The sequence below is a fragment of the Artemia franciscana genome, chromosome 4, assembly GCF_032884065.1.
Source record: "Artemia franciscana chromosome 4, ASM3288406v1, whole genome shotgun sequence".
In the NCBI taxonomy this organism is placed as follows: domain Eukaryota; kingdom Metazoa; phylum Arthropoda; class Branchiopoda; order Anostraca; family Artemiidae; genus Artemia; species Artemia franciscana.
The window spans coordinates 54,087,095-54,104,822 of record NC_088866.1 but is presented as its reverse complement, the minus strand read 5'-3'; the positions used below and the strand labels follow the sequence as shown (position 1 = coordinate 54,104,822).

Below are 17,728 nucleotides of genomic sequence, written 5' to 3'. Positions count from 1 at the left end.
ATTTAAAGCTGCACTGATAATTTAATTAATTTAATTGACTATATAAAGAGTCAGAAATTAATTCTAATATACAAAAAAAAGAAATTATAAGACGCAAAATGTCAACTGCGTTGTTTGAAAGGTTTGGAATAGCCACTTTACTGAGATATGGAGTTTAAAAAAAAAAAAAAAAACTTTATTAAGAGCTCAAGGGATGTGTGGTTGAGATCCGGAGTTTTGAAACACCCACTTTTCTGATAGATTACGTGAAGGGCGGTTGGGGCATAAAGTATATATACCCAATTTTAAGAGAAGCAGCGTTCTTGATTCTTTAGCTTTTTTAATGGTAACCGAAAATTTAGACCAACACGAATGTTTTGGCATATTAAATGTTATATGTATTGTTTGGTTACTATTTGCAAGTACTTACTAGTTACCTTTTTGATGCTTTTACCTGTAATCTTTTATGCTTAGATCCAATAAATAATGAACCTAATTCTTCCTCTATAAAGCTCAATAGGTTATTCACCTCTAATTTTAGCCAGCCTTGCTAGCTACCAAAGTGGGGCTCTCAAGCTGAGTTTAGGACCATGAAACCACACTTAAAAAAATAGGGTAGGGAACTCATTATTATAATTGGCCCAATAATCAATTAACTTCACTACATCTAGAAACAGATAGAAGACACATCATAACAACCTCATAACGACTTCATAAGAAAACTTTAAATATTTTTTTTTTTGGGGGGGGGGGTGGAAAATAAAAATATAGAAAAATTCTTTTTTGAAAAAGAAAGAAGAAAAAGGAAATATTAAAAATTAAGGCAAATGTTGTTAGAATAAGGACAATCAAACAGTTCGTGGTAACGAACTGTAGTAAGGAGCGACCCGGCTCAATAGTAACCAAAACTCTAAAAAATGGAATTTTGATATCAATAGCTATATCAAAAGAATCGCATTTTAATGCTGGTTTTAAATATATAAGTTTCATCAAGTTCAGTCTTACCCATCAAAAGTTACGAGCCTGAGAAAATTTGCGTTATTTTAGAAAATAGGGGGAAACACCCCCTAAAAGTCATAGAATCTTAACGAAAATCACACCATCAGATTCAGCGTATCAGAGAACCCTATTGTAGAAGTTTCGAGCTCCTATCTACAAAAATGTGGAATTTTGCATTTTTTGCCAGAAGGCAGATCACGGATGCGTGTTTATTTGTTTTTTTTTTTTTGTTTTTTTTTTTTTCAGGGGTGATCGTATCGACCCAGTTGTCCTAGAATGTTGCAAGAGGGCTCATTCTAACGGAAATGAAAAGTTCTAGTGCCCTTTTTAAGTGACCAAAAAAATTGGAGGGCACCTAGGCCCCCTCCCACGCTAATTATTTCCCCAAAGTCAACGGATCAAAATTCTGAGATAGCCATTTTATTCAGCCTAGTCGAAAAACCTTATAACTATGTCTTTGGGGACGACTTACTCCCCCACAGTCCCCGTGGGAGGGGCAACAAGTTACAAACTTTGACCTATGCTTACATATAGTAATGGTTATTGGGAAGTATACAGGCGTTTTCAGGAGGATTTTTTTGGTTGGGGGAGGGGTTGAGAAGAGGGGGATATGCTGGGGGAACTTTCCATCGAGAATTTGTCATGGGAAAAGAAAACTTCCATGAAGGGAGAGCAGGATTTACTAGCATTATTTAAAAAAAATTGAAAAATAAATGTGAAAAAGCTTTTTCAGCTGGAAGTAAGGAACAGCAATAAAACTTAAAACAAACAGAAATTATTACCCATATAAGGGGCTCACCTCCTTATGATACCTAGCTCTTTACTCTAAAGTATTTTTAGTAATTTCAACTATTTATTCTACGGCTTTTGTGATTCAGGGGGTCATTCTTAATGAATTGGGATAAAATTTAAGCTTTAGTGTAAAGAGCGAGGTACTGACGATGGGGCGAATCCCCTCATATATGTAATAAAAACATGAGCATACAAAAGTTCTTTACGTAAGCTAATTTATAAGCTACGTAAATCTTTTACCAATAAAAAGATTCGTAAAAAATTAAAAGTTCTAGTTGCCTTTTTAATTAACCAAAAAATCGGAGGGCAACTAGGCTTCGCCCCCGCTCTTTTTTTCTCAAAATCATTCGATCAAAATTATGAGAAAGCCATTTAGCCCCCCCCCCCCAAAAAAAAAATAAATATGCAAATTTCGTTTTGATTATTCCTCTGCGGAGAGCCAAAATCAAAACATGCATTGATTCAAAAACGTTCAGAAATTAAATAAAAAAAACAAGTTTTTTCAACTGAAAGTAAGGAGTGACATCAAAACTTAAAACGCACAGAAATTAATTCGTATATGAAAGAGGCTGCTTCCTCATCAACGCCCCGCTCTTTACGCTAAAGTTTTTTACTGTTTTAGAAAGAAGAATTGAGAGAAAGAGTCAAACTTTAGCGTAAAGAGCGGGGCGTTGATGAGGAAGCAGCCTCTTTCATATACGAATTAATTTCTGTGCGTTTTAAGTTTTGATGTCACTCCTTACTTTCAGTTGAAAAAACTTGTTTTTTTTTTATTTAATTTACAGATAGGAGCTTCATACGAAAATGACTCATTGAGAGGTTTGACACAATAATTGTTACACAAGAAATGGAAGGCCCAGTTATGAAAGGAACTATAATAATACGCTACGATACTATAATAATGATACGCTGAATCTGATGGTGTGATATTAAGACTCTTTAACTTTTGGGGGATGTTCCCCCCTTTTTTTAAATCCTGCAAATATGAGCAATTGCGGAGTAACACTTAACTTAATGAAACTTGTACATTTGAAATCAACATAAAAAGTCGACTCTTTTGATATATCTATTGGTATATAAAATCCGTTTTTTAGAGTTTCGATTAGTATTGAGTCCCGTCGCTCCTTATTTATAGTTCGTTACCACGAACTGTTTGAAACTTTAACTTATTCTATACGAGCATTATGTTTTAAGTATTTGCTTTAAATGGTTTGAAATTTGCGCACTTAGTGAAAGTATCTCGGCCCATACTTAAAAATTAGATATTTTGCATTTAACAAATATCAAAATTCCCTTATTATATCAATGATCCACTAACACGTAGATGTTTCCCTAGCTGCAAGATAAAAATTAGTTTTATAACCATAAACTACTTAGTACTACTACTAACTCACTGCAGCACCAAGCCGCCGGGGCCAACGAAGCTACGCATGCTCCTTCTCCATCCCATTCTGTTCAACCCCCCCCCCCGTCTTTACACCCTCCATAGAAGTTCTGATTTCCCTTAAATCTTACCAAACGACATCTTTCGGCTCCAAGCGGGGAAGACCTGCATTTTGCTTGCCCCCAGACAGTTGGCCGAGAAGAAAAACCTTTGGCAATAAGATGCTTAATGTTATCGGGTAGAGTAAGAGACGCGTGGAAGAACGTTTATACGTTCTGTGGAAACCAGTTGTTGTGAAGTTGTTATAAATTTGTTATGACGTGGCTTTTATCCATTTTCAGATGCAGTGAAGTTAATTGATTATTGGACCAGTTACAATAATGGGTCCCCTACCCTATTTGTTATGTGTGGTTTCATGGTCCTATACATTGCTTGAGAGCCCCACTCCGGTAGCTAGCAAGGCCGGCTAAAATTAGAGGCGAATAACCTGAGTCTTATAGAGGAAAAATTAGGTCCATTATTTATTGAACCTATGCTAAATAGGTTACTGGTAAAATCATCAACAAGTAATTAGTAAGTACTAAGGAAATAATAGACAAACAAAACATATAACACTTACTATCCCGAAACAATCCGGTTAGTCCAAATTTCCAATTGCCTTAAAAAGGCTCAAGAATGCCCCTTATCTTAAAGTTGGGCCTATATGCTTCATACCCCAACTGCCCTTCCCGTATTTTATCTGGGAAGTGAGAATTTCAAAACTCCGTATCTCAGTAAATTGGTTATTTCAAAACTTTTAAACTATGCAAAGTGCAATTTGCGTCTTTTAATTTTTTTTTTTTATTAAAGTAAATTTCTGACCCTTGATATACTTATCTTTTCAATATAATTGAATAATAAAAAAACAAGTTTTTTTTTCAACTGAAACTAAGGAGCAATATTAAAACTAAAAAAGGAACGGAAATCGTTACGAATATGAGGGGGGGGGGGGATTGCCTCTCCAGAACACCTTGCTTTTCACGCTAGAATTTTTAGTACTTTTAAAACAGTTGCTTATTTTTTAAATTAGATGGGCCTTGTGTTCAGCAGTGGTTCTTGAGCAATTGGGCAAAATTTTATCTTTAGCGTAAAGAGCGAGGTGTTGATGAGAGGACAATCACCCTCATATACGTAATAATTTCTGTTCGTCTTTAGTTTTCAAGTTGTTCCTTACTTTCAGTTGAAAAAACTTTCTGTTGTAAAATCTCCTCAGCAGAAAATTTGTCTCCCCCCTCCCCCACCCATTAAAGTGTATGCATACTTCCCAGTAACAAATAGTACAGGGAAACAATGGGCAAATTTTATAGCTTAAAGGCCTTTGCCCAGGGACTGTGGGATTCATGTTAGCTACAAAGGGACTTTCAACTATACTGAACAAAATGGCTATCTCAAAATTTCGATTGAATGATTTTGGGGGAAAAGGATGCGTGGGAGGGTGCCTAGTTGCCAACTTATATAAGCAATAACCACAAAAAGTTGAAATACCTATTGGTATCAAAATTCCATTTTTTAGAGTTTCGGTTACTACTGAGCCGTGTCGCTCCTTATTTATACTTCGTTGCCGTGGCTATAAAACTTTTTAAGTAGGCCTAATCCAAACGAGATCTTGCTATACCGAGATTATACAGCGCTAATAAGAGCCAATCAGAATTTTTCAACCAACCGAAAAGTTATATAAAAAATCTGATTGGCTTGAATTACACCAGCTAAAACTTTTTATGAATGGGCCTTTAACTAATTTAATTTTATCATGCAAAAAAGGGAACTTGAATGAAAACTAATTAAACATCCCTAGGTTTAACTGTTAGCAAAAACGATACAAAGTAAAACACCCTCACATCTTCTATAAAAATATTTCAGGTATCATAGCTATCCCACCCCTCAGAAAATTTTGGAAAAGTTCAATAACGCAGTAATACGGACGTTTAAAGGGGTTTATGCATATTTTCTCCTCAGGAATCGTAGACCGTGTTTCTAAAAAAGAACTATGGTACAGTTGTTTGGTATATCCCTTAAACTTGCTCTAACATATCAGCAAATTAGATAATAGGCACTCAAAATTCCTTCTCAATTACTGTTGTACTACCTGCTGTTCCCCGAGGACTCTCATTTCTTCCTCCACCACTGCCATTACTACTAAGCGAGGGAGTGGGCGTCACGCTGGGACAACCGACATTATGGGCTAGAGAGCTTAGTCCATTTCTCAAACGTCTTCTACTTCTCGGGGAAAGTCCATTACTTCCAGATGATAGTTCGTCTGTAAGCAAAAGTTGATTAGAAAAAAAAAATATACTTGTCTAAACAACGATAATTATTACCATGCCGATTTGTCACACTTACAAACAAGAATAAAAACGATCTAAAAGGAATAAAGAAGAAGGGTGGAGTGGAGATTGGGGTGAGAAATCAAGTCCAGTAGATCATTTCTATATATATATATATATATATATATATATATATATATATATATATATATATATATATATATATATATATATATATATATATATATATATATATATATATATATATATATATATATATATATATATATATATATATATATATATATATATATAAAATCAAGAAACCAAGAACGATGTTAATTTTCAGCCAGTGGAAAATCACTTTGGTTCTCAGTTTCTAAATTAAAAGACGAAAGAAACGAAAAAAAAATTATTCCTTTGGAAAATAACCCCATAAAAAATTCTCCCCCCAAACAGTTCCACCGGACAATTCTCTCCTCGCTAAAAATTCCCGACGGAAAGTTTCTTGCGGAAAATTTATCATGGAAAATTATCTTTTTATCAAACAAAATATGTTTTTATTTGATGTCCGATCATTTTAAAAAACATGCCTGAAATCTCCCCCTTCGTGGAAAATTCCACCTCCAATGGAAAGCTCCTCCCATGGAAAAAAAATTTCATGGAAATTTCTCCCACGGAAAATATCCCCAGTAATTCTGTCCCCGGAAAATTTACTCCACACGTAAAATTAAGCAGATAAATAGAAAGCAAGATGAATAAAAAGAACACCATACCTTGCTCTGGTAAATTCCCCCTTGTAAAATTCCTCCCCTGGATACTATCCTCCACGAGGAAAATCTTTCTGGTAGAAAATTCCCCAAACGGAAAAGTCTTCTCCGAAAAATGTTCGTTAATTTCCTAATAAAAAGGTCATGTGTAAACAATGGACAAATTGCACGTAATATACCCTTTCCCCACAGGCTGTGAGGGATTATGTCATCCTCAGAGGAACAGTTATTACAGAACAAAATGGCTATCACAAAATTTTGATCGAATGTCTTATGAGAAAAAGGGGTGTGGGATGGGGGCCAGTTGCCCTCCAAATTTTTTGGTTACTTTAAAACGATTACTATAACTTTTAATTTCTGTTCGAATGAGCCCTCTACCGATCTTCTAGGACCAATGGTTTAATAACAAGACTCCAACAGTGATCTTTCTTCTGGCAGATAATATAGAATTTTTGTAGATAGAAGCTTAAAATATCTGCAGTTGGGTTCCCTGAAATGTTAGATTGGTTGCTGTGATTTTCATTAAGATCCCTTGGGTTTTTGGGATGTTTCCTTCCTTTTTTTTGAAAATCACATCACAATTTCCTTTTTTAGAGTCTCGGTAAAAATTGGGCCGAATCTTTCTTTACTTACTTACAACAAACTCTCTGATGATTTTTATAGATTTTTTTTTTTTTTTTTTTTTTTTTTTTTTTTTTTTTTTTTTTTTTTTTTTTTTTTTTTTGTCAGACGTTAGATTTTTGTGAATTATTGAAACAGCAGATGAACATAGCTCTTGATAAGAAAATATACCAGATTTTTGCCAGACCGTGAGGGGGGGGGGGTCAGTTTTCAAGCGGGAAGTGTAGTAACATCTTCGTTAAAATGGAAATGACTTATGTTTTAAACAGAACCAAGGACAAAAGTGGTCAAATAAACAAATGCCTATACCTAAAATAAAAGTTTTTTTTATTGTCTTTCTGTATCCCAGGCCCGGCCATTCGTGGTGCGCATAACACGGAATAATTTGCATTCAATACAATTCCAAGTTATTTTTTATAAATATATTTCTATTTTATTATTCTGATTGATTCCATTTGATTGAAAGTAGATTTGCATATATTTTTTAATACAACCCTTAAGTTATATAGAGGGATGGAGGAAAGAGTGATGCAAGGTTTTACCCCCCCTCCCCCCAGAATACAAGATTTACTAGTCAGTCATTGAGCGAATCAGTCCGAGTTTCTGACTTGAGTCGAGTTTTCTGGGTATTTATTTTTCAATGAAAATTTTGGCATTCAGCCCAAATTTTACAGAATGGCAAAATTCCAAGTATCTTACATTTCAGTCTTCCCAGGATCAAACTTAATTTTAAATTTCAGTTACTTATTTCACTTACAGTTAATTTTACAAAAAAATTCACAAAAAAGGAATTTTACCAAAAAAAAAAAAAAAAAAGTTTGGACGCAGAATTTTAATTAAAAAACCAGAAATTGAAACAATACCTTAACAAAATAATGTTTACAATCTTTTATTCAATAAGTTGACATCCTGTTGTTCATATCGAGATTGTACTTTCAAAATACGTGTTCGTATTTTAACTTTAACTAAGTTGCAGTTACTGCTTAAACACAATTGTCTAGTTTTACAGCTTCCTTATGACGCATTTCACAAATAAAACAGCAGTTTTACTTATAATTAGCTTCTTTATCTTTAAAACAAGATCTGGGAATATGTACAGAATTGAAATTCCGTACACCGAAGATTGGAACAGCACAATAACTTTTATTCGTTCGTCAAGCCGAAATTTACAAATACAACGAAGACACGGTATCAAGCTAAAGTCACTGGACAAATTGGCATGTATGTCTTTCGCAAAAGTTAGGTCCAAGAAACCAACAGTATACGAGTCAATTTTTCGATTCTATTTTTAGTCCTTTTTTTAGTCTATTTTTAGAATACAGTCTATCATCATTAAAACAAATTTCATTATTGAAAACAAATAATAGTGAGATATAAGGGACGCACGGCCTCGAAGGTCATTGTGGGTTCGGGTATGGGGAGGTTCGGCTAGTTTCTTGATTTTTGTAAGAATCAGCTTGGGGAAGTTAAAATTACTTAAAACTAAACTAAATTAAAACTAAAGAATTAAAATTAAAAACAAAATTAAATTTTAGAACGAGTGCCCGGGCCAAATAAATTTCGAATTTGATTTTCACAGAAAATTTCAAAGAAAAACTATTATAACAAAGCTTTATCACTCAAAGCTGTAGACCGAAGAGTAACGTGTAAAATGATAATCTGTGAGCCATTTCTAACGAGTGGAAGGGTAAAGAAAACTGCATGCATAACTGATAAGAAAATGTATTTCAGTGTTATGTAAATAAAAGAGGCTGCCGCTAGCAACAAGTAGTTTCAAATCAATGGAAAAATAGCCCCTTAGTAACTGAGAAATAATTTAGTGAAGAGAAAGACGGTACTAGCTGTGCAAACAGTTCCCAGCACTTAAGTAGGCTAGAGGGGAATTGCTTGTCAATAATTGATAAGTCTGATTTAATCTAAGGACTAAGGAATTTTCAATTAAAATCGTGGTTTATCCCAATAAAAGTTTATTTATAGCTCCATTTTTTACTTGCATTCTTGCGAAAATCAAAATCTTAACTGACATTTGAATTCTACTTTATTCAAAACAAAAGAATATCCCTCCTTCCTTCAAATAATTGGGGAAGTATTAATATGTAAGTGTTAATAAAATGGGCCGTGTCTACAATAGCCCTTCCCCTGGAATGTATCCAATCCACCACTGGAAAAACAACCACTACCAATAAATTCCTTGCTTTCAGTTTTGATCTCGTGATATCTGTGACCAAACGTGTGATCGATTTTCGATAATAACGTGTGATAGTTGAAGGTAAAAACTAAAATACAAAACAAAAAAAAAACAAAAAAAAAAAACAGAGGCCCATTAACTTACTTGAGAATTGCCATTATCTATCCCTGAAAAAAAAAAAACCCTATAGGCAAATCCTTCACTAGTTAGTTATGACAGTGTAAGATCTATGGTCTAGTGTCTGATCAATTTTTGATAATAAGTGTGATAGTTTTCAGGTGAAGCTAAGAGGGAACGAGAAGTAAAAATTTTTCAATTTAGGTGGGAACTGTCATAAAAAGAAACAAAATATACTTCAGAAACATTAAAACATGTCAGCAAATGCAAGAACCAAAAGTCAATTTACAAATATTACTGTCAATCCATCGCAGCTAAAAGGGCTAAAAACTTTAATTTCCAGAACTAATCACGATTCACCCAGGACGAATCGAGAAAAAAAAAAAAAAAAAAAAAACACCTGTAAACGTATCTGGAATCTTGGAGCAGTTCTATCCTCGATATCATACGCGAATAGTAGTTATAGCTCGCGGTATCACGAAATTCATTTAGTGATAGAGACAGCCGGAATTGGCCCCAGTCAGCTACACTGTGCTAGCAGCCCCGACAGAAAAGTTTGACCGTTCTAGATTTGAATTTTGTCCTTTACTGACTACCAAGGTAAGCAGAACAGTAACTGTACTTGAGCAAACTCTACTTTGTGAAGCGATGTCTGTTTTATAAAAAACTTAAAAATTGATGGTAAATATACAACTGTAATATTTTGCAATAAATAGCTGCAATTTTCAAAATACTGAAATTACTTTAAATTTTGTCCTTTACTGACTACCAAGGTAAGGAGAACAGTAACTTTACTTGAGCAAAATATTATTAAAGTAATCAAAAGAACGACGATTCTTGCAACAACAACAAGAATAGGATACATACGACGGAAGAAAAAGGACGGTATACAAGGTTTACGAGGAAAAAAAAGGGTAAAGTAACTTTTTATTTTTATCATAAAACCTTAAGTTAGTAGAGCGAAATGAGTCTTCAGACAACATTTAGAAAGGGGAATTCTCCCTCCATTCCCTTCCTGTGTTCACATATATCTGCAATAAAAATTACAGTCCAATAAGGATAAGTCCTTTTATTTGACAGTGAAACAAACAAAAACTTCTGGATATTTCGGTCACATATAAAATGTCAAATAAAAAGGATTTATATTGATCGGTTATTTGTACGTCACGGCAAGGCAGTGTGGGTTTTGACAATAGATGTGGCTGCAAATAATAAGCAGTAAAGATAATTATTCATCAAAACTCATTCAACTTCAAAAATCGTTCCACTGCACGAATTTAACCGTTGCCAAGGTCGGTTTCACAGTTTTCCTTGAAATTATTCATTTTCCATCTTTGATTGCTACAGCTAGGAAGACTCAATGACATTTGGAGCAACCCTCTTGTCATCCGTCTAGCAAAGATGCAGATATTTAGTGCATTTGTAGACTCAGGCCTACTATATGGCACAGAAACTTGGCTAGCGACCACCATGACTTCAGGAAGCTGAATATAATTCAAAGCAAAGGGCTCCGAAAGACAGAGGGGACGACTTTTTTCGCTGGTACGACTTTTTTTGTAAATTTCATTTCTTGAGTGTACTTAGTATTGATTTTTTCCCCTCTATATTTCGTTATTTTGTTTGTGCGAATTTATTTAATTCTTTGTGTTTATTTACTGTTAAAAAATTTTCTATAGTCATTATTTTTCGTTTTTTCTATGTTTCGCATTTTATGTGTGTATTTATTTGTTTTTACTCCATATTTTTATACTTTTATAATGTTTTTATGGGTAAGAAATAAATTATTAGTATTATTCCATTCTCCCTGCAAGTTGCACAACGTACACTGAGATGGCTCGGTCACCTCCTTCAAATATCAGAAAACTAAACCCTTGTTGCATCATATAAGATTTCAACCCTCTGGTCGCTGAATGGAAACGACCAGGAGGTCGCCCAAGAGCAAGATGGTTCGATAGTCTACATCACTTCCTAAGCAAGGCAAGAATAAGACCTGAAGATACACCTGCTGCGGATCAAAACCAGGTTTACTGGAGAAGGATCATGTCTGCTCTCTCGACCCTGGCGCAAAACCAGCAGAAGAATTAAGTCAAGTCAAGTGAGTCAATTTTTGATTGGGCACCTAGTATTCTTTTTCCTACTAATAAGCCAACCAAAACACAAATGACCTAAATGAAAATTATTATTTTTCAATTCTTGACGGGGCATATAGTTCTTTTTTGCAACCCCTTGTTGCATCGTATAAGATTTCAACCCTGTGGAAGCTGTACGGAAACGACCAGGTGATCACCCAAGAGTAAGATGGTCCAATAGTCTATATCATTTTCTAAGCAAGGCAAGAATAAGACCTGAAGATGCACCCGCTGCGGACCAAGACCGGTTTACCTGAGAAGGATAGTGTCTGTTCTCTCGACCCTGGCGCAAAATCAGTAGAAGAATTAAATCAAGTCAAGTGAGTCAATTTTTGATTAGGCACCTAGTCTTCTTTTTTTCTACCAACAAGCCAACTAAAACCTAAATGGCCTTTTTCAATTCTTGATGGGCATATAATCTCCCTTTTTCTACCGATAGGCCTACTAAAGACGGTCAACTATAGTTGACCGATTCTACCAACAGGCTAAACTAAAGAATCAAGTCACTGTGTTGCCTGAAACAAAAAGCAAAAGGAAAGAAATTTATAAATAACATTTTCTTGCAAATTACCTTCACTTCTTGAGGCCGATAGTCGATCAAGAATTGATTCTGGTGCCATCGGATCGGAGTTGCTAGGAGCCACACCATTCACCTTCATTGTAGCTATTCGTTCATGAATGGCAACATTGTATTCTGGAGGCTGTTGATAAAGTTGGAATAAAAATTAATTAATTCCTCAGGTTCTTTTACATATTCTCAACAACTATTTTTCTTTCTTTTCTTTAAGATAAATTGAGATAAAAAAAAAAAACGAATTTGTATGTACAAAACTTGTTTTAAGCTGATTCTAGTGATATATTACCAGTTAAAAGTCTTTTTTTTGTCCTAAGTGGGGTAGGCCTTCTAAACAAGAGCTATGAGCTCATATGGCACTCGTGACGAGGCAAGAAGAGCTAAGAGCTAATATGATATGAGCTCTAACAAAATTCTAAGAATCAATAGATTGATTTAAAAGGAAAATCAGAGGCTTAATGCCGGTCAGGATTTAAAATAAGAGCTCTCTGTCACGATGTCCTTCTAAATATCAAAATTCAATAAGATCCCATCACCCACTCGTAAGTCATAAATACCTATTTTTTTCTAATTTTTCCTCTCCCTTTAGCCCCCCAGACGGTCGAATCTGGGAAAACGATTTTATCAAGTCAATTTGTGCAGCTCCCTGACACGCCTACAAATTTTCATCGTCCTAGCACGTCCAGAAGCACCAAACTCGCCAAATCACTGAACCCCTCCCCCCAAATCCCCCAAAGAGAGCGAATCCAGTACGGTTACGTCAATCACGTATCAAGGACATTTGCTTATTCTATCCAACAAGCTTCATCCCGATTCCTCCACTCCAAGTGTTTTCCAAGATTTCCTCCTCCAGCTTCCCCAATGCCAGTGGTCATCAGGGAATCCCTCCCCCCCTTTGTGTGTGAAAATATTTCCTGGAGAAAGTTTTTCGCGCAGTAAATTTTCCCATGGGGAATTTCTCCCGGTGATATTTCCCCCATGAAGAATTTCTTCTGTGGGAAGCCCCCACACAAAAATCTACCAGATAATTACATTTCCGCTTAAAGTTTCCCCGGGTAGTTCCCCCAAAGCACCACCATATGTAAAACGGGATCGCCAAAGACAAATAAAACGAATTTCACATAAGAATTCTGGCAAATTCTCCCCGTGGAAATTTCCCCTGGAAACTTTACCCTCAAAAACTTCCACCCCAATGAAGAAAATCCATCCCCAGAAAATCTCCATCTTCCCCTTGGAAAATGTCGGTATACTTCCCTATAACATGTAATATATGTAAGCAATGGGTAAATTTCATAGGTTACGGCCGGTGGTTACTCCAGTGGTTCTCAAAGATATCGTTATAGTACCTTTCAACTGTATTGAACAAACTGGCTATCTCAAAATTTTGACCAGACGACTTTAGGGAACGAGGAGGTGGGAGGGCTAGTTACCCTCCAATTTTTTGGTAACTTAAACATGGCACAACTTTCAATTCGCGTTCAAATGAGTCCTCTTAGAATATTCTAGGACCATCAATTTGATACGATAACTCCTGGGAAAAAATAATAATAAAATAAACAAGCATTCTGATTTTTCTTCTGGTGAAAAATAAAAAAAAATCCACATATTTCCAAATAGGAGCTTGGAACCTCTAAATAGGGTTCTCGGACACGCTAAATCTGATGGTGTGATTTTCATTAAGATGCTTGAATTTCTAGTGATTGTTTTAAAGTTAGAGTTGAAGATTAGCCATTGGCTGGGAATATAGACACTTAAGGCCGTGATTAAGTGAACTTATGGAACTCGAAAATCCCATGTTAAATTGAAAATTTATATTTAAAAAGTACTCAAGTATTAATTGGCGGAAGATGCCGCTTTTAATATCAGGCCATAGCTTCGTGTAGATGTTACAAATTGTTTGAAAGGATTTTGCTCTATTTCCTCTAATTGCTTAGAAATCTTAGAAAATGTCTAGGTCTTTTTCACAAGTGTACTCTATAAAGGATATTGCTTTTAGAACAAAATCGGTACTGTCATGAGCAGAAGACAATAACCTGTAAGATGATTGGAACCATTTTTCGATTTATTTTCCTGTTTTCTAATAGTCCCCTAGAATATTTTCAGCTACCTGAAATTTTTACAAGTCGGTTGCCAGAAAGAATCGTTTCAGATCTCCGATAATACCCCCAAGAGACCAAAATGACAAGCTGGTATAATCAGCTGCTTGTTAATAGAGTGTGAAATTTTCATAAATTATTTCAATGCAATGAAGAAACCTAGAAATGAGAAATAGTGATGAGCCTTCAGGAAAGTTGTACACACAAAGCCGAAATCATGGGGAAAATTAAAACAAAGCGAGGTATACATCTTAAAAGTGTTACCACACATAGACAGCGCCTTTGTAAAAAGTATTTGGAGCTTGGTAGATGTAAATATCCAAAATACCTAATAATGCGGTACGCCGAAGAACTAGACAAGTCAAGAGATTTAGGTCAAGCGACAAACCTTGAGGCGGAGCAGAACCCCGTTGCCCTACCGGATCGTGACTGGTGGTAGAAACTTGGTTTTCGACGAAATGGAGGATTGCCGACGGATTATTGATCCTGCATTTTTCGTGCGCGATCTAGAGACTAAAGTTTGGAAGCACAGGTGAGGAGGAAACAACCCGTAAAAATCATAAAACCTTAACGAAATTTACACCGCGAGATTCAGCGTATCAGAGAATCCTACTGTAGAAGTTTCAAGCTCCTATCTACAATTAAACAAAAAAAAAAATTAAGTGAAAGTAAGGAGCGACATTAAAACTTAAAACGATCAGAAATTACTCCGTATATGAAAGGGGCTTTTCCTCTTCAACGCCCCACTCTTTATGCTAAAGTTCTTTACTGTTTTAAAATGTAGAGTTAAGAGAAAGAGTCAAACTTTAGCGTAAAGAGCGGGGCGTTGAGGAGGAAAAGCCCCTTTCATATACGGAGTAATTTCTGTTCGTTTTAAGTTTTAATGTCGCTCCTTACTTTCATTTAAAAAAACTTGCTTTTTTTGTTTAATTTCTGGACGTCTTTGAATTAATGCGTGGTTTGATCTTGGCTCTCCACATATAAATAATTAAAACGAAATTTGCATATTAATTTTTTGGGGCTAAATGGCTTTTTCTCAGTTTTAATCGGAAGATTTTGAGAAAGAAGAGCGAGGGAGGAGGCCTAGTTGCCCTCCTATTTTTTGATTACTTCAAAAGTCAACTATAACTTATAATTTTTACGAACGTTTTCGTAAGTAAAAAATATACGTAATTTACGAATTAAATTACGTAGCGAACTTCAATATTCGTATGTTTTTATTGCGTATATGAGGGGGCTCACCTCTCGTCGATACCTCGCTGTTGATATTAAAGCTTAAATTTTGTCCCAATTCCTTAAGAATGACCCCTGAATCACAAAGGCCGTAGAATAAATAGTTGAAATTACTAAAAATGCTCTAGCGTAAAGAGCGAGGTATTAAGAGGAGGTAGACCCCTCATATGCGTAATAATTTCTGTTCGTTTTAAGTTTTAATGCTGCTTCTCACTTTCAGTAGAAAAAAACTTTTCATTTTTTTTTTTAAATAATGCTAGAAAATCCTGCGCCCCTATCCATTGAAAGTCTCTTCCCCCATGAGAAGTTCCTCTATAGAAAAATCCTCCCCAGTAACCCTCCCCCCTCAAATATCCCCCCCAAACCAAAAAAATACCGCTGAAAACGTCTGTACACTTCTTAGTATCACTAGATGTACACACAGGTCAAAGATTGTAACTTGAAGCCCCTCCTACGAGGACTGCGGGGGAGTAAGTCGTCTCCAAAGACATATTTATTGGGTTTTTCGACTATGGTGAATAAAATGGTTATCTCAGAGTTTTGATCCGGTGACTTTGGAGTAAATGACCGTGGGAGGGGGCCTAGGTGCCCTCCTATTTTTTTGTCACTTAAAAAGGGCACTACAACTTTTCATTTACGTTAGAATGAGCCCTTTGGTGACATTATAGGACCACTGAATCGATATGATCACCCCTGGGAAAAAAAAAAAAACAGATAAACACGCATCCGTGATTTGTCTTCTGGTAAAAAAAAATGCGAAATTCTACATTTTTATAGATTGGGGCTTCACAGATGCGTGTTTATTTATTATTTTTTTTCAGGTGTGATCGTGTCGACCCAGTGGTCCTAGAATGTTGCGAGAGGGTTCATTCTAACGGAAATGAAAAGTTCTAGTGCCCTTTTTAAGTGACCAAAAAAATCGGAGGGCACCTAGGCCCCCGTCCCACGCTAATTATTTTCCCAAAGTCACCGGATCAAAATTCGGAGATAGCCATTTTATTCAGCGTAGTCGAAAATCCTTATAACTATGCCTTTTGGGATGACCTACTCCCCCACAGTCCCCGTGGGAGGGGCTGCAAGTTACAAACACTGACCAGTGCTTACATATAGTAATGGTTATTGGGAAGTGTACAGACATTTTCTGGGCGTTTTCATTTGGTTGGGGGCAGGGGTTGAGAAGAGGGGGATATGTTGGGGGAACTTTTCATGGAGGAATTTGTCATGGGGGAAGAAAATTTCCATGAAGGGAGCGCAGGATTTTCTAGCATTATTTAAAAAAACAATGAAAAATAAATATGACAAAGTTTTTCAACTGAAAGGAACAGAATATTCCTGTTATTATTTTCCTGTAAACATTAATTCCTGTAAATATTCCACAATAATTTCTGTTAAAAGGAACAGAAATTATTACGCATATGAGGGGCTCACCTCCTCCTAATACCTCGCTCTTTACGCTAAAGTATTTTTAGAAATTTCAACTATTTATTCTACGGCTTTTGTTATTCAGGGGTCATTCTTAAGAAATTGGGACAAAATTTAAGCTTTAGCGTGAAGAGTGAGGTACTGACGAGGGGTGAACCCCCTCATATATGTAATAAAAATATGAGAATACAGAAGTTCGTTATGTAAGATAATTTGTAAGTTGCGTATATCTTTAACTAATAACATTTATTTTTTCTAATAATTTTACTAATAAAAACATTCATAAAAAATTACAAGTTCTATTTGCCTTTTTAAGTAACCAAAAACTCGGAGGGCAACTAGACCTCCATCCCCGCTTCTTCTTTTTTCTCAAAATCGTTCGATCAAAACTATGAGAAAACCATTTAGCCAAAAAAAAAAAAAAGGCAAATTTCGTTTTAATTATTCATCTGCGGAGAGCATAAATCAAAACATGCATTGATTCAAAAACGTTCAAAAATTAAATTAAATAAAAACAAGTGTTTTTTAACTTAAAGTAAGGAGTGACATTTAAACATAAAACGAACAGAAATTACTTCATATATGAAAGGGGCTGCTTCCTCATCAACGCCCCGCTCTTCACGCTAAAGTCCGACTCTTTCTCTTAACTCTATTTTTAAAATAGTTAAAAACTTTAGCGCAAAGAGCGGGGCGTTCACGAGGAAGCAGTCCCTTTCATATACGAAGTAATTTCTGTTCGTTTTAAGTTTTAATGTCACTCCTTACTTTCAGTTATTTTTTTTCTCAATTTAATTTGTAAGAAAACTTTGGTTTTCTGAAAATCCTCTAAGAAAGCTTTCAACTAAGTCTGGTGTTTAGTGAATTAATCAACTGAGGTATTTTAAATAGCCTATCCCTAGGGAAAAATAAGTAGAAAAAAAAATAAATTTAAAAACGCACTCTATGCATACCGTCACAGTTTCATATTCATGGGCATTTTGTACTTGAGAATGATAGTGCTCTTTTGCTCATTTTCTCTTCTCCCTTGGTCGGTAACCAAGCTTTGCAAGACGCAGCCAAATATAGTACTATCTCGCCAAAGGAAGCTATCTATCAAAACCTCTCACAAGACTTGATAATTG

The 17,728-nt window shown here is 35.4% G+C and overlaps 1 protein-coding gene across 1 annotated transcript in view; it reads right to left on the bottom strand.

Moving 5' to 3' along the window:
- LOC136026600 (signal-induced proliferation-associated 1-like protein 2) overlaps positions 1-17,728 on the bottom strand; it is a gene marked incomplete in the record, with an annotated part of 213,523 nt that overhangs the window by 38,140 nt on the left and 157,655 nt on the right. Inside the window, 2 exon segments of the mRNA XM_065703317.1 lie at positions 5,280-5,450; positions 11,854-11,983. Coding sequence (XP_065559389.1) covers positions 5,280-5,450; positions 11,854-11,983 — 301 coding nt within the window.